The 21,843-nt window shown below is 32.6% G+C and overlaps 1 protein-coding gene across 1 annotated transcript in view; it reads left to right on the top strand.

Moving 5' to 3' along the window:
- The window catches only part of LOC127724473 (zinc finger C3H1 domain-containing protein-like), an 87,256-nt gene that overhangs the window by 24,044 nt on the left and 41,369 nt on the right, over positions 1–21,843 (top strand). The window contains exons 11-22 of the mRNA XM_052231440.1: positions 87–261; positions 1,118–1,294; positions 1,930–2,397; positions 3,088–3,180; positions 3,865–3,977; positions 4,812–4,943; positions 10,376–10,497; positions 14,829–14,930; positions 15,392–15,502; positions 16,408–16,588; positions 18,781–18,967; positions 19,498–19,683. Of these exons, the coding sequence (XP_052087400.1) occupies positions 87–261; positions 1,118–1,294; positions 1,930–2,397; positions 3,088–3,180; positions 3,865–3,977; positions 4,812–4,943; positions 10,376–10,497; positions 14,829–14,930; positions 15,392–15,502; positions 16,408–16,588; positions 18,781–18,967; positions 19,498–19,683 (2,047 nt within the window). The remainder of the gene's footprint in view (positions 1–86; positions 262–1,117; positions 1,295–1,929; positions 2,398–3,087; positions 3,181–3,864; positions 3,978–4,811; positions 4,944–10,375; positions 10,498–14,828; positions 14,931–15,391; positions 15,503–16,407; positions 16,589–18,780; positions 18,968–19,497; positions 19,684–21,843) is intronic.

Below are 21,843 nucleotides of genomic sequence, written 5' to 3' on the forward strand. Positions count from 1 at the left end.
ATTTCGTTTCTGTTCTCTAATTTGAGTTTACGTCAACTTAATGTTATGAAACTTATAAACAATGCTAATTATTGTTTTCTTTTTAGATCTGAAATCATAAAAGAGCAAGGCCAATTTAAAGTGTTGCTTGGTAACACAGCCAAATTCCAGAAACATATGAAACAGTCCCAAGAGAAAGTAGATATGTTGAAGCAGCAATTATCTAAAGCCGATAACTTGTTGACTTTCTTTAAAGAACACTTTGAAAAGAATAGACAACAAGTAAGTGTTTAATTATAAGAAAAACAAACATTTTAGAATTCTATTAGTTTTAATGATTAGAAAAAGCTGATCTAATAAGATACTCTGGATTTATTTATTTTCGTTGATTAAGGAAAAACATTTTCGTGGATTATTGAATTTGTAGTTTTATATAAGTCTGCATACAAGCCTATAGAAATTTGTACTTTGTTGAACATTTGAATTCTTGGTTCACATGTACCCATGAAATCCACGCAAATTGATATTCCACCAATAATAATGAATCCACAATATTGTGGATTCTTTGATACTAATTTTTCAAGGATAAGCATAACAAAGGTTAACCACAAATTTAGGTGTCCCAACAAAAGACATTTTTTTATGTGTGTATATGAAATTGGAAATGGAACCGAGGAATGTGTCAAAGAGGCAACAACCTGACCAAAGAGCAGAAAACAGCAAAGGCCATCAATTGGTCTTCAACACAGCGAAAATGGATGTCACACTAAACTCTGAAACATATAAATGAACCAAAATTAAAAAGCATACAAGACTAACAAAGGCCAGAGGTTCCTAAGTTGGCACAGGCGCAAAAATGTGGCGTGGTTAAACATGTTTTAATGTGGAATAAACAAACACATAGCAATACGCATAGTAAAACTCAGTTAAAAAGAATGCAGATTTTGATAACAGATAATCATTGAATACTGAGTATTTAAGAAAAGTGATGAAAAAAACAAGAAAAGATAACCAGATATTTTGTGGAGTTGAATTTACTTTTGTACAATATATACAAACAAGGTGTTTTTATGATATATGTACACTCTCAAGGAGTGTATGATTTCCTACAATGTATACATTTACAATGTTTTTACAGGCAAGACAGTTTAAAGAACAGGTTCAGAAGAAGATGACAATTTTCAAAGAGAAAGAAAAACTATTAATGGCAATGGGTCAAAGGGTGTATGGAGTATCATACAAACCACGATCAGTAGTGGCTAAAGCAGGTGGCAAAAATAGAGTGGCTGATCTTTCTGTAACTGTTATAAATGATGTTAGTTGACTTTTTAAATTCCAATCCTTGTTTTGATACTTTCATTTTGAATGTGCCAGATGTGATCAGTTATAGAAATTTGTGAAATAGCTTATGGTGATTTTAATAAATTTCCTATTGTGATAAATCAGATAATCTCGTATGTGAAATGAGTTGTGTATTTTCACTTTCAATACTTTCCTTGCCATTTTACTGGATCCTCATTTGAGACTTCCAACTGGAGATTTGTGTCACATATCAACAGTTAATAATCCTGATGCATTTAAAACAACTTCTTGCTTCACAATAATTGCAAAGTCTGCATCAATCTACTCAAAGTAATGATCTGCCATTTTGACAGCTGTGTGCAATATACATATATTTATACGCTGAAAAAGTACAGTGAAATCAACAATACGTAAAGGGAATCTAGCTAATACCAGTCATACAGAAAAGGGTTTTGACGTTCTGTTTCTATATAATAAATAGAACAATCGCTGTATTTGAATATTTAAGATAAGACCACTTGTGACTGAACGCAGCTAGCTCACACTCATGTTTAATCCATGCTTCATTCTGTTACATGTTAACTAGTTATACTCTAATTATTGTTAACTTTTTTTTTGTTGATCCATAATTTGTGTTTAACTTTTCAGAATGCAGCAAAAGTAAAAGGCAAAGAAAATATAAACTCTAGATCTGATAAATCTAATAAGGATTCATTAGTGAAGGAAAAAGAACGTTTAAAAAAGATGGCTGATGACTACAGTAGAAAAATTCAGGATCTTAAAGATTTACAAGCAAAACGTGATCAGTTAATTAAGGAAAGTAGGTCACCAGTGAAAAAGAAAGCTAAGATTCCTAGACTAGAGAAAATTGAACTGGACTCTAATGTTCCGGATGATATTGTGATACGACCAAATAAGCGACGACTGTCTCTTAGGGAAATTAATCCAAGCAATAAACCTAATATTGAAAATAGTGGTGCTAATAACGTTTCTGTGTTAAATAAGACGCTGTCAGAGAATCAGTGCAAAGGTGCCGGAGATATTAAGCCAAAGTCTAGTCCAGAAAATATCAGTCAATTAGGTGTTTTACAACTGAGGAAGTTAAAAACATTGCAGGTATTTAATATGTAGACAAGTTCATGCAAATTAAAACATTAATACTAGTGAGAATGTATCCTTGCAAAATAAAAAAAAAAATGACAGGACATAAAAAAGAAGTGTACTATATGGCTGTGCAAATATTTCATAGTCATAAATGATATAAATTGGAAATTTGCTTTTTTGCATTTGTTGTTGTTTTCATGAATTGAATTTTTAAATACATATGTATACATAGTATATGTGTTGATTGCATAAAGTAGTTTTATTGAAATAATGATATATATAGCATAATAAATGATATGTACAACAAGAGCTACAACTGTACAACATGGGCAGATTTTGATATTTCCACCTGTCTTCAGAGGAAGTGTGCATATTGCAGGCAGAACATTTGGCGCTCCACCTTGCCTTCCCTACACAGTACATGTTTTCAATATAGGAATTGCCTATGCAATCCATATATATATAAAGATAAATAGTTTTATTCAATCAAAAATTTTGAGTGGACATGCATGGCTGCACTCTGTTAACAGTTTGAGAAAAATTAAAATTTTCTAAGATTGTACAGTATTTATGTTAAGAAAGTTAAATAGAAAGGAAAGGATAACTATTGTTTAAATGGAAGTTATAATTATTATATGTTTACATTCATAGATTCTAGTTTTCTTTCAGTGGAATATATTTGTGCTTTATCTTTATTTGCAGATTGAAAATGTAGAGAAATTCCTTAGTAATCTTGATCTTCCAGATTTATCATCACCATCTAGTCATCCGTTGTTGATTCCACAGTACAATCAAGTATTTATTTTTGAACTTTATCTTTTTTATTTAATCTGAATTAAGGTGGTACCAAACACCTTGACTATAATTAATTTTGCCCGTTTAATTTTCATAAAACTTTGACAAAATAATTACTTTGACCCTTTGACAAAAATATAAAAAATTTAAAAAACTTGAACCGCACACTTTATCGGAAAAATTCATTGGATATATATCAGTTCGACAAACAATAAGTTTGATCATTGAGAAGCTTAAATTTCCAAAACAATAGAATGTGATTAAAACATTCAGCTGATTTTTACAGAGTTATCTCCCTGTAGTGTTATGTACCACCTTAAAGTCTTGAACTTCATCATTTAACATTAGCCATTTGTCTAGCAATTTTAATTCAATAAAAACAAGCATGACAAGTGTGAATAATTGAAGATGTGTGTATAGGCCAACAAAACAGCAACTCAACAACACAAAATCCAAGAAGAGATGTAGAGCTGGATATATTTTTTTCTGAATTTTTAAAATCGCCTTCAATCATATATTCAATCCTGAACTTCATTGTATATACCATTTTCTAAATAGACAAAAAAAAATTGTAATACATTATTCAATACACAGAAAGCTAGAGCTAATTTAGTACATCATACATCCACCTAGATGCTTTATCGTTATATAAAGTTAACCATGTAGTTATTGACTTTATTGCAGATTTCCTCTTTCACAGAACATCATATTTTATCTAGAATGAAATCCACACATTCTTCATCACCTAGTCCAAAGTTAAAATATAGGAGTCCCTTACTACACTTTAAGTCATACAGGTAATTATAAATAACAAGTAAAATTCAAAATGCTGATTCTAAGAAAAACAATGTCTGATTTTCCTTTCTGTCTTTGTGTCTGTTGCAGTAAAGTTTCATTGCATCTCTGCTGAGCTTTAAACCTACAAAAGTGGAAACATTATGTCTAAGATTAGGGCAAACTTCATGAAGTTTAACCTTTTTGAGTAAAAAAAATAAGAAGATGTAGTATGATTACCAATGAGACAACTACCCATCAGAGACCAAATGAAGTAGATGTCTCCTTTTTGTCAGAATTAACTTTTACAAGTTTAATGATACAGGAAATTGCATATTTTATGATTTGTTTTAATGTTTGCAAGGCAGTTTAGAAGTTTTATTTTGTCATGCCTTAATGCACTTATAAAGTGGCATATATTGTATCTGTAAGTGAACAGTGTGTCTCATTCAGGTGCTATAGTAACCTACTTCTAATTATGTCATGTGACTGTAAACATGTTACATAGTGATCCATCATATTTAGAACACAATCTTCAATCCACTGAATTTCTGAATTTTTGGAATGTTTTGAAATAAAAGAATGTGAAGTTTGAATAGTATTTTGATTTCCACCATTAGGTATCTTCTAAATATGACAAAAGCCTAGCACAAAAAGCCAAAACGGGACCAAAGTCATGGGGCAATAAACAAGCTTGTCAACATTACACAAACATTGCACATTTAATTTATATTGATTCAACAACCCATTCTGTTTTCAAGGCAAATATGGAACAACCATTATTATTTAAAGACCAACTATGATATATATGTATAGATTTATGGCCATGTTTTAAGTACAGTTTGTTTTTTTTTTAGGTTCAGTCCTTATTTTAGAATCAAAGAGAAAATGTCATTATCCTCACCAACAGTAGCCAACAAAATTAATCCAAAGAAAATGTTGTGTAGATTTGATATACTGGGTACATGTCATGACGAAGAATGTGCAGGGTAGGTGTTATATAGATTTGAGGCACAGGGTATAATTTGCATATTTTGCAGTGAGTTGTGTGCAGGATAAGTTTATAGTAGATTTGACATACAAGGTAATTACAATATATGTCAAGTTTTTGCAAGATAAGTGTATTGTAGATTTGACAAACAGTATATTTTGAGGTGTGTGTCAGATGGGGGTGACATCCTGATTTCCGGAGAAAAAAACCCACTGAATTCCGACTTCTTGATAAAATTAAGCATTTTTTGTTGGATCATTGAAAAAATTGATTCCTGAGTCGTGATAAGTGTATATTTATTATAAACCAACTGCAGGTACATTGTAAAGCACTTCAATCTGATAAATTGGATTGTTCAAAACTTTCTGGTGACTGCACTTTTAAAGTGGCATAATATTTGCCTCTGTGATATTTGTGTCTCATTCGAGTGCTATATAAAAGTTGTATTGTAGCGTAAGAAATGTGTGCTGGTCACACAATTTAGTTTCAATAACACACAGTATTTCTAAAATTCAAATTTTTATTTGCCTCAACAAAGTTGAGAGGGACTATTTGAGGACACCCTGTTTTTTGAAGTCCATGTTCCTTTATGCATCAGCTGCCAGTTCTTAGAAACTAATTGAATTAGTTATGTCGGGTGATGTATCTTCATAAAACTGGATGAAGGTCATATGACCCTCATTTCATAGTTAGTAGTTTTGATTTAGTTTTTATACGACCGCAAACAAATTTTGTGGTCGTATATTGGTATGACGTTGGCGTCGTCGTCGTCGTCGTCCGAAGACACATTGGTTTTCGCACTCTAACTTTAGTTTAAGTGAATGGATCTTTTTGAAATTTTACCATAAGGTTAAATACCACAAAAGGAAGGTTGGGATTGATTTTGGGGGTTATGGTACCAACAGTTAAGGAATTAGGGGCCAAAAAGGGGCCAAAAGGGGCCAAAAATAAGCATTTTCTAGTTTCCAGACAATAACTGTGGAACGGTGTATGGATCTCTCTGAAATTATACTACAAGTTTCCATACCACAAAGGGATGGTTAGGATTTGCTTTGGGGGGTTATGGCTCAAACCGTTTAGGAATTAGGGGCAAAAAAGGGGGAAAAACAAGGTTGTCCTGGTTAATGGACAAATACTACAGTACAAAACATAATTTAAAGCAGTGTAAGGGAGATAAATCAAATACATCATTGAAATTATCTCCCTTACACTGCTTTTAAATTATGTATAAAGTAATGGTTAATGATCAATAAAGATAATTTAAAACAGTGTAAGGGAGGTAATCCAAATACAACGTTTTGGTTACTTCCCTTACACTGCTTTTAAATTATGTTTAAAGAAATGCATATTTATAAAGGAAGACCAGTAAAAATATCTGCAAATGTTGCATCATTTTTTTTTACAAAAAAATCCATATGAAAGATTTGACACTATATTTTTAATTCTATTATAAAATAGATTAAGTTAGCACTATGGTAAATTTAAATGGGTAATTATGGTTGCCAACTCCATTGGAAATTTGAATTGAGATTATGACCATATCTTGAGGGAAAGAATTTTTTGGGGGAAAAAAGGGGGGGGATAAAAAGAAATTGTGGGGGGTCAATTTTTTCTCATTTCAGATTTCAGAAATTAAAAAGAATTATTCTTCAAATATTATTTTTTTTTCAAATTTCAAATATTGAAAAATTTCAAGAAGTAATCTTTAATTGCACAGTATGGCGCATTAGATTTGTAAAATCTTTGATCACATTTATTTATTTGTTATGCCGAATCTAACAGTGTATTTAGATTTTTAATTTTGGGTCCAGTTTTCAAAATAGTCTACATTAAGGTCCAAAGGGTCCAAAATTAAACTTTGTTTGATTTTAGCAAAAATTGAATATATGAGGTTCTTTGATATGCTGAATCTGAACATGTATTTAGATTTTTGATTTTTGGCCCAGTTTTCAAGTTGGTCCAAATTGGGGTCCAAAATTAAACTTTGTTTGATTTCAACAAAAATTGAATATATGGGGTTCTTTGATATGCTGAATCTAACCATGTATTTAGATTTTTTATTTGTGGACCCCGTTATCAAATTGGTTCATATTGAGGTCAAAAGGGTCCAAAATTAAACTTTGTTTGATTTCATCTAAAATTGAATTATTAGGGCTCTTTGATATTCCCAATCTAACCGTGTATTTAGATTTTTAATTTTGGGTCCTGTTTTTTAAATTGGTCTACATTAAGGTCCAAAGGGTCCAAAATTAAACTTAGTTTGATTTTAGCAAAAATTGAATATATGAGGTTCTTTGATATGCTGAATCTAAACATGTATTTAGATTTTAGATTTTTGGCCCAGTTTTCAAGTTGGTCCAAATTGGGGTCCAAAATTAAACTTTGTTTGATTTCAACAAAAATTGAATATATGGGGTTCTTTGATATGCTGAATCTAACCATGAATTTAGATTTTTTATTTGTGGGCCCCGCTATCAAATTTGTTCATATTGAGGTCAAAAGGGTCCAAAATTAAACTTTGTTTGATTTCATCAAAAATTGAATTATTGGGGTTCTTTGATATTCCAAATCTAACCGTGTATTTAGATTTTTAATTTTAAGTCCCGTTTTTTAAATTGGTCTACATTAAGGTCCAAAGGGTCCAAAATTAAACTTAGTTTGATTTTAGCAAAAATTGAATTCTTGGGGTTATTTGATATGCTGAATCTAAACATGTGTTTAGATTTTTGATTATGGGCCCAGTTTTCAAGTTTGTCCAAGTTGGGGTCCAAAATTAAACTTTTTTTGATTTCAACAAAAATTGAATATATGGGGTTCTTTGATATGCTGAATCTAGCCATGTATTTTGATTTTGGACATTGGACCATAATAGGTAAATTAAAAAAATTCAAGTCCTTAGACCACATTCTTTCTGTGTCAGAAACCTATGCTGTGTCAAATATTTAATAACAATCCAAATTCAGAGCTGTATCAAGCTTGAATGTTGTGTCCATACTTGCCCCAACTGTTCAGGGTTCGACCTCTGCGGTCGTATCAAGCTGCGCCCCAGCGAAGCATTTTATTAAAATTTATTGAACTTTGACCTACATTTTAGAGTTTAAAAATAAAAAAATAAGAAGATGTGGTATAATTGCCAATGAGACAACTCTCAACCAGAGACCAAATGACATAGACGTTAACAATAGGTCACTGTGTGGCCTTCAAAAATGAGCAAAAGCCATACCACATAGTCAGCTATAAGCGTGATAAAAGACCCGGAATGACAAATGTAAAACAATTCAAACGAGAAAACCAACGGCCTGATTTATGTAAAAAACAATGAATGAAATACAAATATGATATACAGCAACAAACGACAATCACTGAATTACAGGCTCATGACTTGGGACAGGCACATGCAGAATGTGGTGGGGTTAAACATGTAAGCGGTTGCCCAACAGTATTGTTGACTTGTATATAGGTTAAGGAGCAAGTTCATATTTCAGATACCTACAAGCATGTAACTTAAATGAAAAAATGTGTCATTGAAATATTAGATTTTAGAGTACATTTTCAGAATTCAGATGCAAATATATAACTGGTAATAGGCCAGTATAGTAGAGTTCTACAGTAAGATGGTCACTTTTTACAAACCTTTTATGCTGATATTGAATTTAACATTTTAGTTCAGTTCTCAGATACTAAATGATTTACAATTATATAACTTGGTTAAATTGGTCAATGGATGAATCTGTATAGAAGGTGGTATATATGACTGTTTTACACATCATTCACTTATATTTAGTTCAACGTCTGACTTTATTTCTTCAATATAAAGTGCTTTACAATCATATACTGTAAATTCAGAAATTATTGCATTCATTTATTATTGTGATTTTTGTCGAGCCTGCGACTTTTGTCGCAGAAAGCTCGACATAGGGATAGTGATCCGGCGGCGGCGTTAGCTAACTTCTTAAAAGCTTTATATTTTAGAAGGTGGAAGACCTGGATGCTTCATACTTTGTATATGGATGCCTCATGTTACAAAGTTTCTGTCAGTCACATGTCCAATGTCCTTGACCTCATTTTCATGGTTCAGTGACTACTTGAAAAAAAAGTTAAGATTTTTTGTAATGTTAAATTCTCTCTTATTATAAGTAATAGGATAACTATATTTGGTATGTGCGTACCTTGCAAGGTCCTCATGCCCGTCAGACAGTTTTCACTTGACCTCGACCTCATTTCATGGATCAGTGAACAAGGTTAAGTTTTGGTGGTCAAGTCCATATCTCAGATACTATAAGCAATAGGTGTAGTATTTTCGGTGTATGGAAGGACTGTAAGGTGTACATGTCCAACTGGCAGGTGTCATCTGACCTTGAACTCATTTTCATGGTTCAGTGGTTATAGTTAAGTTTTTGTGTTTTGGTCTGTTTTTCTTATACTGTATGCAATAGGTCTACTATATTTGGTGTATGGAATGATTGTAAGGTGTACAGTCTAGCTGGCAGGTGTCATCTGACCTTGACCTCATTTTCATGGTTCAGTGGTCAAAGTTAAGTTTTTGAGTTTTGGTCTTTTTTTCTAATACTATATGCAATAGTTCAACTATATTTGGTGTATGGAAATATTTTATGATCTATATGTCAGTCACGCAGGTTTTATTTGACCTTGACCTCATTTTCAAGGTTCATTCCTCAGTGTTAAGTTTTTGTGTTTTGGTCTGTTTTTCTTAAACTATAAGCAATAGGTCAACTATATTTGTTGTATGGAAGAATTGTTAGCTGTACATGCCTGCATAGCATGGTTCATCTGACCTTGACCTCATTTTCATGGTTCATTGGTCAATGTTTAGTTTACTTGGTTAATGTTAAGTTTATGTGACAGTTGTAATAAAGCTTTATATTTAGGACTATCAACATAATATCAATGATTAGTAAAGAAGGCGAGACATTTCAACGTGTGCACTCTTGTTGAAGAATGAACAAACATGTGAGATTAATTATTGCAAACAGATATCAGAATTTGAGTTCTTATTATTGCGATACTCACTTAGTCTCATTATTCGCAATAATGAAAACCTTGCAATAATTTCTGAATTTACAGTAACTCCATGTTAGGAGAAAATTATAACCTTCTTTAAAATGTAGGCCATTCTCTCCCTAACTTCATGATTCATTTAATTTTAATGTTCAAATTTATTTCTCAGATAATTAGATATAAGTGAATTACATTTCAGTCCTTTGCACGCTTAAGTTAATTTTAAAGTGTTCTGAAAATTATTTAAGGTTTATCAAGCAAATTCAGATATTAAAAGATATTGCAAAACTTTGTAATAAAATATAACTTGTTTCAAAATGATGTTAAAATGTAATTTTATTGTAATTAAGAACATAGTTAAAAATGTTTCAAAAATAAATGTTAAGTCGGAAAGTATTATTTTTATTTCAGGCAACATCAGTCCAACTATCAGATGTCACAAGACGAAATACTACAAGACATTTTATCCTACTGTCCAGCTGTAGCAGATATAGATAAAGATACAAATCCTATCCATTATCAAGCAGAAATAGGTAAGATATATATCCTACTGTTCAGCTGTAGCAGATATAGATATAGATACAAATCCTATCCATTATCAAGCAGAAATAGGTAAGATATATATCCTACTGTCCAGCTGTAGCAGATATAGATAAAGATACAAATCCTATCCATTATCAAGCAGAAATAGGTAAGATATATATCCTACTGTTCAGCTGTAGCAGATATAGATATAGATACAAATCCTATCCATTATCAGGCAGAAATAGGAAAGACCTTCTATCCTACTGTCCAGCTGTATCATAGATAAAGATACAAATTCTATCCATGATCAAGCAGAAATAGGTAAGACCTTCTATCCTACTGTCCAGCTGTAGCAGATATAGATATAGATACAAATCCTATCCATTATCAGGCAGAAATAGGTAAGACCTTCTATCCTACTGTCCAGCTGTAGCAGATATAGATATAGATACAAATCCTATCCATTATCAGGCAGAAATAGGTAAGACCTTCTATCCTACTGTCCAGCTGTAGCAGATATAGATAAAGATACAAATCCTATCCATTATCAAGCAGAAATAGGTAAGACCTTCTATCCTACTGTCCAGCTGTAGCAGATATAGATAAAGATACAAATCCTATCCATTATCAAGCAGAAATTGGTAAGAAATTAAAAGTTCTGCATATTTTTGAAGAAAAACTTAAAATTTGAAAGTTCTATTAAGATAAGGATATGCATATGATTTCCAATGAGAAGACTATCCATGTAAACAACTCCATGCAATAATATGAACTTTAACAATGAGCAAAAAAAAACATTTAGGTAAAGTAAACTAAAATGTTAAACCTAAGCTATTAAAAAGAAAAATATCAACGGTCTGACTTAATGCTAAAACAAAACCCAAAAAAACAATTGTGTCAGACAGAAACCATGGACAACCCCTTGATTACAGACTCATGACTTTAGAGAGGCACAGAAAGAATGAGGCGTGTTAAAATATTTTTGTTTAAACATGTCAGCCCATATTCACAAAATGATGCATAGTGAGCATAGAAAGTGAACTTTTATAGACAATATAATGTTCATATCCTTAAGAACGATCATATTTTTAGTTTTCAAAGGTCATATGACATGTACAACAGATATTTATAATGTAAATCAATTCAGATTTGACAGGAGATAACATGCAACAATTTAATCAAATTGTGGTTTATCAAAAAATAGGTCAGAACTGGTTTGAATGCACCAAGAATTACAGAAAAATTTGCATGTAGAAATATGAAACAAAAAATACCAGCAGCATGTGTGCTTCTTATATATATGATTTTATGAAATCAATATAAAAAAAACTATCCAGTCCTCTTTATGAGACCATCTATTCTGCACAGGAAATTTTGCCATATTTAGGAAAGGCGTATGGTGTGTGTTACAGGTGTTAATTACTTAGTATGGCTACTGTATGACTAGCCTGTCAACTTTGAGGCTGTGAGTTTGAACCCCATACTTGGCAGGAGTGCTCAACTCCAATCTTAATTGACAAGGATTGTCAGTTTCTCTGCTAAAGGATGGGGGTTGATTCTACGTACCAATGAAAACTGACTGCCACCAAATAGCCAATAGTGAAAGTGGTGTTAAACACCAATCAATCAATACTTTTGTATGATACATAGTATTTGATGTAGATGGATTGTTTGTTTTTGTGAAAAGCTTCATGAAAGGGGGAACAATGTTTACAATATTTTCACAAAGAGATAGTTGTTTGAAGATTAATTGATTGATTGATTGGTGTTTAACGCCACTTTCAACACTATTGTGCTATTTCGTGGAGGTCAGTTTTTATTGGTGGAGGAAGCTGGAGTGCCCGGAGAAAACCACAGACTTTTGGTAGGAAAACTGACAATCCTAGTCATTATACGACCGCAAAAAAATTTTTGTGGTCGTATATTGGTATGACGTTGGCGGCGTCGTCGTCGTCGTCCGGCGTCGTCGTCGTCCGGCGTCGTCGTCCGAATACACATTAGTTTTCGCACTCTAACTTTAGTTTAAGTGAATGGATCTCAATGAAATTTTACCATAAGGTTCAATACCACAAAAGGAAGGTGGGGATTGATTTTGGGGGTTATGGTACTAACAGTTAAGGAATTAGGGGCCAAAAGGGGCCAAAAATAAGCATTTTTGTAACTTCCAGACATAACTTGTGTGTAAGTGTATGGATCTCTCTGACATTGTACCACAAGGTTCCATATCACAAAGGGAATGCTGGGATTGATTTTGGGGGTAATTGCCTCCAAATTTTAGGAATTGGGGGCCAAAAAGGGGCAAAAAACAAGCATTTTTCTAGTTTCATGACAATATCTTGTTTGTAAGTGTATGGATCTTTATGAAATTGTACTACAAGGTTCCATATCACAAAGGGAATACTGGGATTGATTTTTGGGGTAATTTCCTCCAAATTTTAGGAATTAGGGGCAAAAAAGGGGCAAAAAAAAAGCATTTTTCTAGTTTCATGACAATAACTTGTTTGTAAGTGTATGGATCTTTATGAAATTGTACTACAAGGTTCCATATCACAAAGGGAAGGCTGGGATTGATTTTGGGGGTTTTCCCTCAAAATTTTAGTAATTAGGGGCCATAAAAGGGCAAAAAAAACATGCATTTTTCTAGTTTCAGGACAATAACTTGTGTGTAAGTGTATGGATCTTTATGAAATTGTACTGCAAGGTTCCATATCACAAAGGGAAAGCTGGAATTGAGTTTGGGGTAATTGCCCTAAACGTTTAGGAAAAAGGGGCCAAAAAACAAGCATTTTTGTAGTTTCCAGACAATAACTTGTGTTCAAGTGTATGAATCTCTCTGAAATTGTACTGCAAGGTACCATACCACAAAGGGAAAGCTGGGATTGAGTTTGGGGTGATGAATCATAAGGGGGTTCAAAAAATTGGGGGGGGGGATTTTTTTTTCCTTTTTTTTCTTTAACATTTTCCATTTTAAATTGGTTATTTCTGATTTATATATAAAAGCAAATAATAATGATATGGTTTGAATAGGCATACATGTGAACCTCCCGACGGGAGTACAATAATCCCGTTTTCAGGGGTCTCCTCCCGACCTCCCGTTGAAGAGGAAAAAATCCTGTGTATGAAATTTTTCATGAATGAAAAATTTCTGCCCAACATATCATCTCAGGCATCTGGTGTAACTGACATTACCTGAAGTTATATTTTACCTGTAAATCAATTAACATGCATAATTATATGGCTTCACTTGTCAGCTTGGGTGTCAAACATACAGGTAATCAACGATTTTTACCTCAGGCTAACTGCCGTTGTGTAACAAAAACTGTGTATTTATTGGGTTACTTCCCTTGATTTATCCTGTTTTAAGTTACTTTCCTTTTAATAATGAAAATTTTTAAAAGAATATAAATAAAATATAAATTGAACAAATAATCATAAAAGGATGGTTATTAAATGATTTTAAATGTCTTAGGACAAATAAAAAAATAATAATTTGAAAATTATTTGAGGATTCTAGACTTCCTTTCAAGGCTTAAATTGAAATTTATATAATAACTATGACCCTAATTTTACAGTTAAAATGATTTTTTGAGTTTGCAAGAGAAAAAATAAAAAATAAAAACTATTTGCAGATAGCTAAACAAATGTTCTGGTTGCAATGATTGTTTTATAGAATATGAAGTAAAAAATTTAAAGAACATACTGGAAAAATACAATGTTAGATTGAACATGTAGAATATAAAGATGGAGAAACTTTATAAGTACAAGGGTACTATAAACATAATAAATTGGATGGAAAGTTGAAGAAAACACACTTTAAAAGACCATTTTTACAGCACACGGTTACATTTACAACAAAATTAATGTCGATTAAAAACCTCCTGATCTGAGTCCTAATCTCCTGACCAAAATTTCCCAATCTCCTGATCTGAGTTTCACAGTCCATCACATGTATGAATAGGTAAATTGAAAATTTTTAAGTTCTTAGACCACTTTCATTCTGTGTCAGAAACCTATGCTGTGTCAAATATTTAATTACAATTCAAATTCAGTGCTGTATCAAGCTTGAATGTTGTGTCCATACTTGCCCCAACTGTTCAGGGTTCGACCTCTGCGGTCGTATCAAGCTGCGCCCCAGCGGAGCATTTTATTTAAGATTGGAGTCGAGTGCACCTGCCCTGTGCGGGATTTGAAGTCACAACCTCAGTGTTGACTGGCTAGTGGTAAAGTAGTTGGTCTACTTAGACCACTCGGCCACCGAGGCCCCCTTTGTTTTAAGAAATTTTCCCCATAAACATGTTATAAATACTAATAAATACTAATGAATTATTTTTATTGACAGGTCGTTACGTAACACAGGTTAGAAAACAGTATGAAGGGATGTTCACTATAGACAGGTTATTTGTACTAATGGCCAGTCAGGTTAATGAGAAAGGTGCACATAGTGAGTAATTTGTTGGAATATGTATTTGTGTAGACACAAAAAAAATCAATATCTTTTTGACAGTGTTCTCAAACTGAGATGTTAAATTTGCTAATATGTAAGATGAACCAAGAAATTAATCATGTTGATACTACCTTCCTTTATTGCCTATTTAAATCAAGTTACAGGGTAAAAAATGGATGGCTGAAAACCTGTCTTTACTGATTGTTTTTATATTTACAATTCCTAATGAAACATTGATGGTTCACTTAACAATCAAGCTAACTCAAATTTAATGCAGATACGTGTACTCTAAAATAGTTTGACTGTTATGGAGAACATCAAGCTATAAAGAATTTTTTTGGAAATTTAACTCAATTGAGATGTTTCTATACAAGTAAAGTGTGTTGGAAGTTTATTTTATTATATGTTTTTGTTACTTTTAATGATTACCTTGTATATTTTTATAAATTTTTTTTCAGTAAAACCTCATATGATGTTTTACAAGCCAAGGAAATGGAAACCTTCCCAGAAAGATTTGCTAGCTAACAAACCAGACTTTATACATAAAGGCTTGGAAGTCGATAAACTTGGTATGTAAATGGTTACAGTAAGGGCTGTTCCAAAATTTATCTGGTTGGGGTATGAGAGGCACTCAAATTAATTCAATATGTGTGGTTGCATTTTACAATTTTGTTAGAATTATAAGTAAAGTGAATTTTTTTATTTTATGGTGGTCAGAGTTTTAAAAAAGTGCCCCCTACAGCCCAAATAAAAATAAGAGCATTTTATATTTAACAGAAATCTTTTTATGTGTTATTTGTTAAAAAAAAATCTCTGAATTAGAGGAAAATTAACATAATTTTACAAATTAATTTATATCTGCTACTCATAACTGGAAAAGGCACAAGGAAATTACTTTTGTATTTCTCTACCTTTGAGAATAAACATTTGACAGATTTCTGTATGAAGTTGTTGATCATTTCAATGTATAGTTCATCAATAGGATTATTGCTTTCCTTGTCTGTAGAACTGCTTTGTGTGCTCACCTTGAATGCAGTAGGTCATGGGTTTGATCTCCAATAAGGTCAAACCATAGGATAGAATTTGGTATTTGCTCCTTCTACACTAAGATGGCTGTTTCAACAGTTTTCTCTATTAACCACAAGTCTTACGGACTTGGGCAGTTAAAGTGATGTCAGGCCATTTATATTTGCATGAAGAGAGGCATTACAAGCAGTATGAATTTAATTAAATTTGTTGTTTTTCGGGCTTACAAGTCAAATGTTATTTCTCATGAAGACTGCTGGTAAGAGTAAGACCAAGAATGTCAATTTGGAGTTTACAATAACGGTTCAGGCTAAGGTAAATTGTAGATGTTGTTGTTGATTGAAATAACCTTGATTTTTGGCATTGCTTCAAAATATTGATTATTTTGATATATCTGGATGAGGAGTCATAACTTCTGTAATGATCAAGAAAACTTTTACAATTTCAGAATGGAAGAAGCCATTGGATTTCCAGGATCTAGACAATGTGATAAGTGACCAAGACATGAGATATTTTGTTATGTCAGACACGGCTAACATACAGGATTTAGAATCATCAGTGTTAGATTCTCCAGAAGATGAAGAACTGTGGCTTAAATTAGCTTACAAAAAATTACATGATCCTCAAAGGTAGATAGCTTGGATATAAAGTATCAAAATAGTTGTTGAAGATAAAATGTAAAATTTGAGAAAATAAGAAATAAAGAATTAAGTTATTAACTACTGATATTCAAGGGTAAAACAAAACTTATAATAAAATGATCTGAGCAATCAATGATGGAGGGTAAAATCTGCAAACCGTTTAACCTTAAGGTTGTCAAGGGATTTGTGCATAAAGATAAAATGTCTAGATTATTCAATATTTTTTTATTTCTGTTTTTATATTTTATTTGTTGTCAATGTTATTTTTTAAGGACCTCCATCTTTTTTATCTTGGTGAACTATGTTTTTGTATTGGTTGGTTTTAAGTGTTTTTTTTTTTTCTTTTGTTTGGAATATATAAGTATTGCAGATAAAAGAAATAGTCATGATTCACCTAAACGTGGCATTTTATCAGGTACTTGATTAAATGTCGTTCACTGGTGATAGATAAACTATAGAGAAGCACGTAACATTACAGGATAAAGTTGTACTGTTACATACATTCTCTAGGACAGGTAACCAGATTGTAAAGTTGTACTGTTACATACATTCTCTAGGACAGGTAACCAGATTGTAAAGTTGTACTGTTACATACATTCTCTTAGGACAGGTAACCAGATTGTAAAGTTGTACTGTTACATACATTCTCTAGGACAGGTAACCAGATTGTAAAGTTGTACTGTTACATACATTCTCTAGGACAGGTAACCAGATTGTAAAGTTGTACTGTTACATACATTCTCTAGGACAGGTAACCAGATTGTAAAGTTGTACTGTTACATACATTCTCTAGGACAAGGAACCAGATTGTAAAGTTGTACTGTTACATACATTCTCTAGGACAAGGAACCAGATGTTATGGACATTTTTACACAGTATATCACCCACATTGTCAATGTAATTCCATTTATATTTACATGTTTTTGTATCTACTTAAAAATTGTTCATTGTTGGATCCCACAATCATTAAGTTCAGATATTCCACTACTTTTAGTGTCTTAGAATTATACCCGTTTGAATTTAAATGTTTAATATTCATACAACAAAGTTTGTAAAGGGGCATATTGCTTTAACACGTTCTGTCTGTAGGCTTGTTTTTCCTTCATATCCATTTAATGGATTGATGACTAGTTCTCTACTCAACTTCTACAGTTTTAGATCTATTCATTTTTTTTGTCATATATATTTTTGAAGTGTTCAAATTATCAAGATTTTTATTTCATAAACTATTCCATATTGACAGTTTTGGTCAATTTGGAGTATATGATGCACTATTTGTCCACTCAACTCCCACCATTTTTGTCTTGCCTTTAAGATTTCTGTTGCAGAATGCAAGACATAGGGATGCTAATTTGGCTTAAGCCGAAATGCTTTTTGTATAAAGCAGTGTATTTCAGAAGGTAGAAGAGCTCATTTTCATGATCATGACTGTTTATGACCGCCCCATTGTTAGGCAAAGGGGGCATTAAGTGTAACCCTTGTCCGTCCGTCTGACGTACGTCCCAAAATTGGTTTCCGTTCTCTAACTTTAGTTTGCCTCAACCAAATGTTATGAAACTTATACACAATGCCTATTACCATAAAACACAGATCAAATTCGAATTTTGGTGGCATCACTTTTGCAGTTCTCTAGTTATGTTCCTTTATAACGTAATATGCAAGCAGTAGCATCATCCCTGTCCCATGGACACATTTTCCATTTATTTCTATCAGTTATAACTATATTTGGTTATTTAGAATCTTGTCCTTCAGATAGGTTTCATGTGACCTTGACCTTGACCTTGTTTTATGGTTGATCAGCCTTAAGTTATCTTGGTTAGGTCAGTTTTCTCTGATACTAAAAATTAATAGGGTTCATCCTACATGTTTTCAGCTTGAAGGTGTTTATTTTGTGGAATATGCATGGCAAGAAATGTGTCTTACAGACATAGGGTAATTGCAGGTCAAAGGGGAAAAAAAACGTTTTATTGAAATGCAGTGTCCAAAGGAATATTATTGATTTGTTTAGTATTTAGCTCATCTGACCATTTGAAGCATGTTTTTACTTTGAGTCTCTATTTCAAATAATTTTATGAAAGTAAAGTGTATTTAGAAACCTTAATTTATAGGACAGATACAGTTAGTTTTATATCTAAATAGAATGAACAAATATTTAAGGAGGTCTTTTTCTTTGATTTTAGCCAAGAAGAAGCTAATCTAGACAATGCATTAAATGTTCTAGCTAGAGGACTAGAGGAAAATAAATGTAGTTGTGATTTGTGGAAACATTATTTGAAGTTATATAGTAGACATAAGGAGAGTTCAGACTTAGTAGAACTTTGTGCTACAGCCTTACAGTACGCTCAGCATTATGATATCTGGTGGCAGGTAGGTTCAGAGAGTAGGAGCTTTCCAAAAAGCTAGGTTTATGTGCCTGTCCCAAGCATATATGTTTACATCATTTGCGGATTAATTTTATATCCCTTTGTTAACAATGGAAGAAAAGCATACTGTGTTTGAAATGATTAATTCATTGTTCCTCAAGCCTCAGAGAATATGGTAATATTATCCGGTAGTCCACATTGCTAACACTATTCCTCTGAGACCATTTATAGCTTTCATACTTAGTAGGATATTGCACCACCATCTTGATTTTGAAAATTTTACTAGACCTCTGAGACTGTCGTGACAGAAAACTCTTTTATCTTGTAGGATTGTTTACCACCATGTGTTGTTTGTCATATACAGCTGATTGCTTCAACAATTTTTATAGGAGTTAAGGGACTGGTCATTTTTTTGAGTATTGTAACATTGACACCTTGTGAATGCTACTCCTTTGAGACTGTTTGACAGAAAACTCTCATACTTAGAAGGAATTTTTGCCATCATGTATAATTGACCATTTCTTGTATTTACAGTATATGAATGCTTCCAGTTCTATAGTAGATAAACAAACTATCTGTGATATGATTTTGAGCTTCCTGCAATCCCAAGAGTCTCTACTACCAGAGGAGATGTCACATGACCTTCTGGAAACCATCTTATATAAAACGTCATTACATGTATGGTCAGGAAAATTGAAAACTGCTCATAAATTTCTCCAGGTAAGCATGAAATATGCATATTAATTACTTATTGAATGTATATATGTGTGTGTCAGATTTACCATGTTTACAAGGGAATTTTGAAAAAAAATGAGCCAAAAAAAGCATAAGGGTCAAGCTGAGCATACAAATGTGATAGTTGTGAGTGGGACATTTTGCCTAGAATAAACACTACCATCAAACCTGCTTTGAAAGTCACCTCTATTAAGCAAAAACCTGTCTGTTCAGGTCACTCCCTACTTGTGCCACTGACTAATATTAAGATTTCTATTTATCACTGAAATAAAGGTCGCACCTTAAAGTGTCATGTAGACTATTATGTTATCTATGTGTCTCATTCAAGTGCAACAGAAAATAACAGAAATATAACATTAGTACTGATTTGTTACAGTACTGATAATTGATTCTGTTACAATTTGTTAATGTGACCTTTGGCTTAAATGGTAAAGGGTTGCGAGGGTCTACAAAATTAGCAGATTTAAGAGTCTGAAAGGAAGACCCTTATTGAAGTGGTGTCCGTTTGGTTAAGAGGGATGTATGAAATGACAGTCAACTCTGATAAGAACTGAGAGGGATTGAAATGTGCATGCAGTTGGAGCAGTGTCATACTCTCTGTACATGGGAGAACTTTTGTGACAGAAGGGTTAGATAGGTTGACTTTTATAGCTGTACATGGGAGAACTTTCGTGACAGAAGGGTTAGATAGGTTGACTTTTATAGCTGTACATGGGAGAACTTTCGTGACAGAAGGGTTAGATAGGTTGACTTTTATAGCTGTACATGGGAGAACTTTTGTGACAAAAGGGTTAGATAGGTTGACTTTTATAGCTGTACATGGGAGAACTTTTGTGACAGAAGGGTTAGATAGGTTGACTTTTATAGCTGTACATGGGAGAACTTTCGTGACAGAAGGGTTAGATAGGTTGACTTTTATAGCTGTACATGGGAGAACTTTCGTGACAGAAGGGTTAGATAGGTTGACTTTTATAGCTGTACATGGGAGAACTTTTGTGACAGAAGGGTTAGATAGGTTGAATTTTATAGGCTTTTTTAAAGTTTTTCCTTTGGTCTGTTCCATGTTCAAGTTTTTGTTTATAAAGGTAGTTTACACATGAACTTATATAAAAATAAGGAGATGTGGTATGATTGATAATGAGACAACTATTCACCAAAGTTCAAATGAAGTGGATGTAAGCAATTATAGGCAACCGTACAGCCTTCAACAATGAGAAAAATGCATGCAGTATAGTCGGCTATAAAATGCTTTTTTGTTATTTAATGTTATTCGGGGTTATATCTGGTCTATATACCAGCTTTGATAAGTGTTTTGTATTACTATAAATTTTCACTTCGTACCATGAACATCAAAATTATTTATTTTGTAAAAATATTTCCTTTCTCTATTGGAACTGTACACGTATACCTAACAACAAAATTATTTTCATTTACCTGTGTTTAAAGTTATTGCAAATGGCTGATGTTTTTGTTCGAGCATATTGTTTTTCTTAAATTGTTTAACATTTCATACCGATATAACATGTTACTTTTACCCCTATTATTCTTCCCTTAGTTTATTTATTTTGTATTTACATTGTATCATAGGTCAAATTTATTTGTTTAGTGTTTGTTCACTGGTGTTAATATGTCCTTTGATTGAGTTAAGCTATTTCAGTTGATATTTTATAGTGTGTCTTTCTATGTTGTGATGTTACACTATTGTTTCAGAAAATGGGTGAAGGTTTGGTACCATAAAAACGTTTAAACCCGCTGCATTTGTTTGCACCTGTCCTAAGTCAGGAATCTGATGTTCAGTAGTTGTCGTTTGTTGATGTGGTTCATAAGTGTTTCTCGTTTCTCGTTTTTTATATAGATTAGACTGTTGGTTTTCCCGTTTGAATGGTTTTACACTAGTCATTTTCGGGGCCCTTTATAGCTTGCTGTTCGGTGTGAGCCAAGGCTCTGTGTTGAAGACCGTACTGTGACCTATAATGGTTTACTTTTATAAATTTTGACCTGGATGGAGAGTTGTCTCATTGGCACTCATACCACATCTTCTTATATATACTGACATAACAAATATGAAACAATTCAATTGAGAAAACTAACGGCCAAACTTATGAAAAAACAATTTACGAAAAACCAATATGACCGACATGAACC

This window comes from Mytilus californianus, unplaced genomic scaffold (assembly GCF_021869535.1).
Source record: "Mytilus californianus isolate M0D057914Y unplaced genomic scaffold, xbMytCali1.0.p SCAF_14, whole genome shotgun sequence".
Lineage (NCBI taxonomy): Eukaryota > Metazoa > Mollusca > Bivalvia > Mytilida > Mytilidae > Mytilus > Mytilus californianus.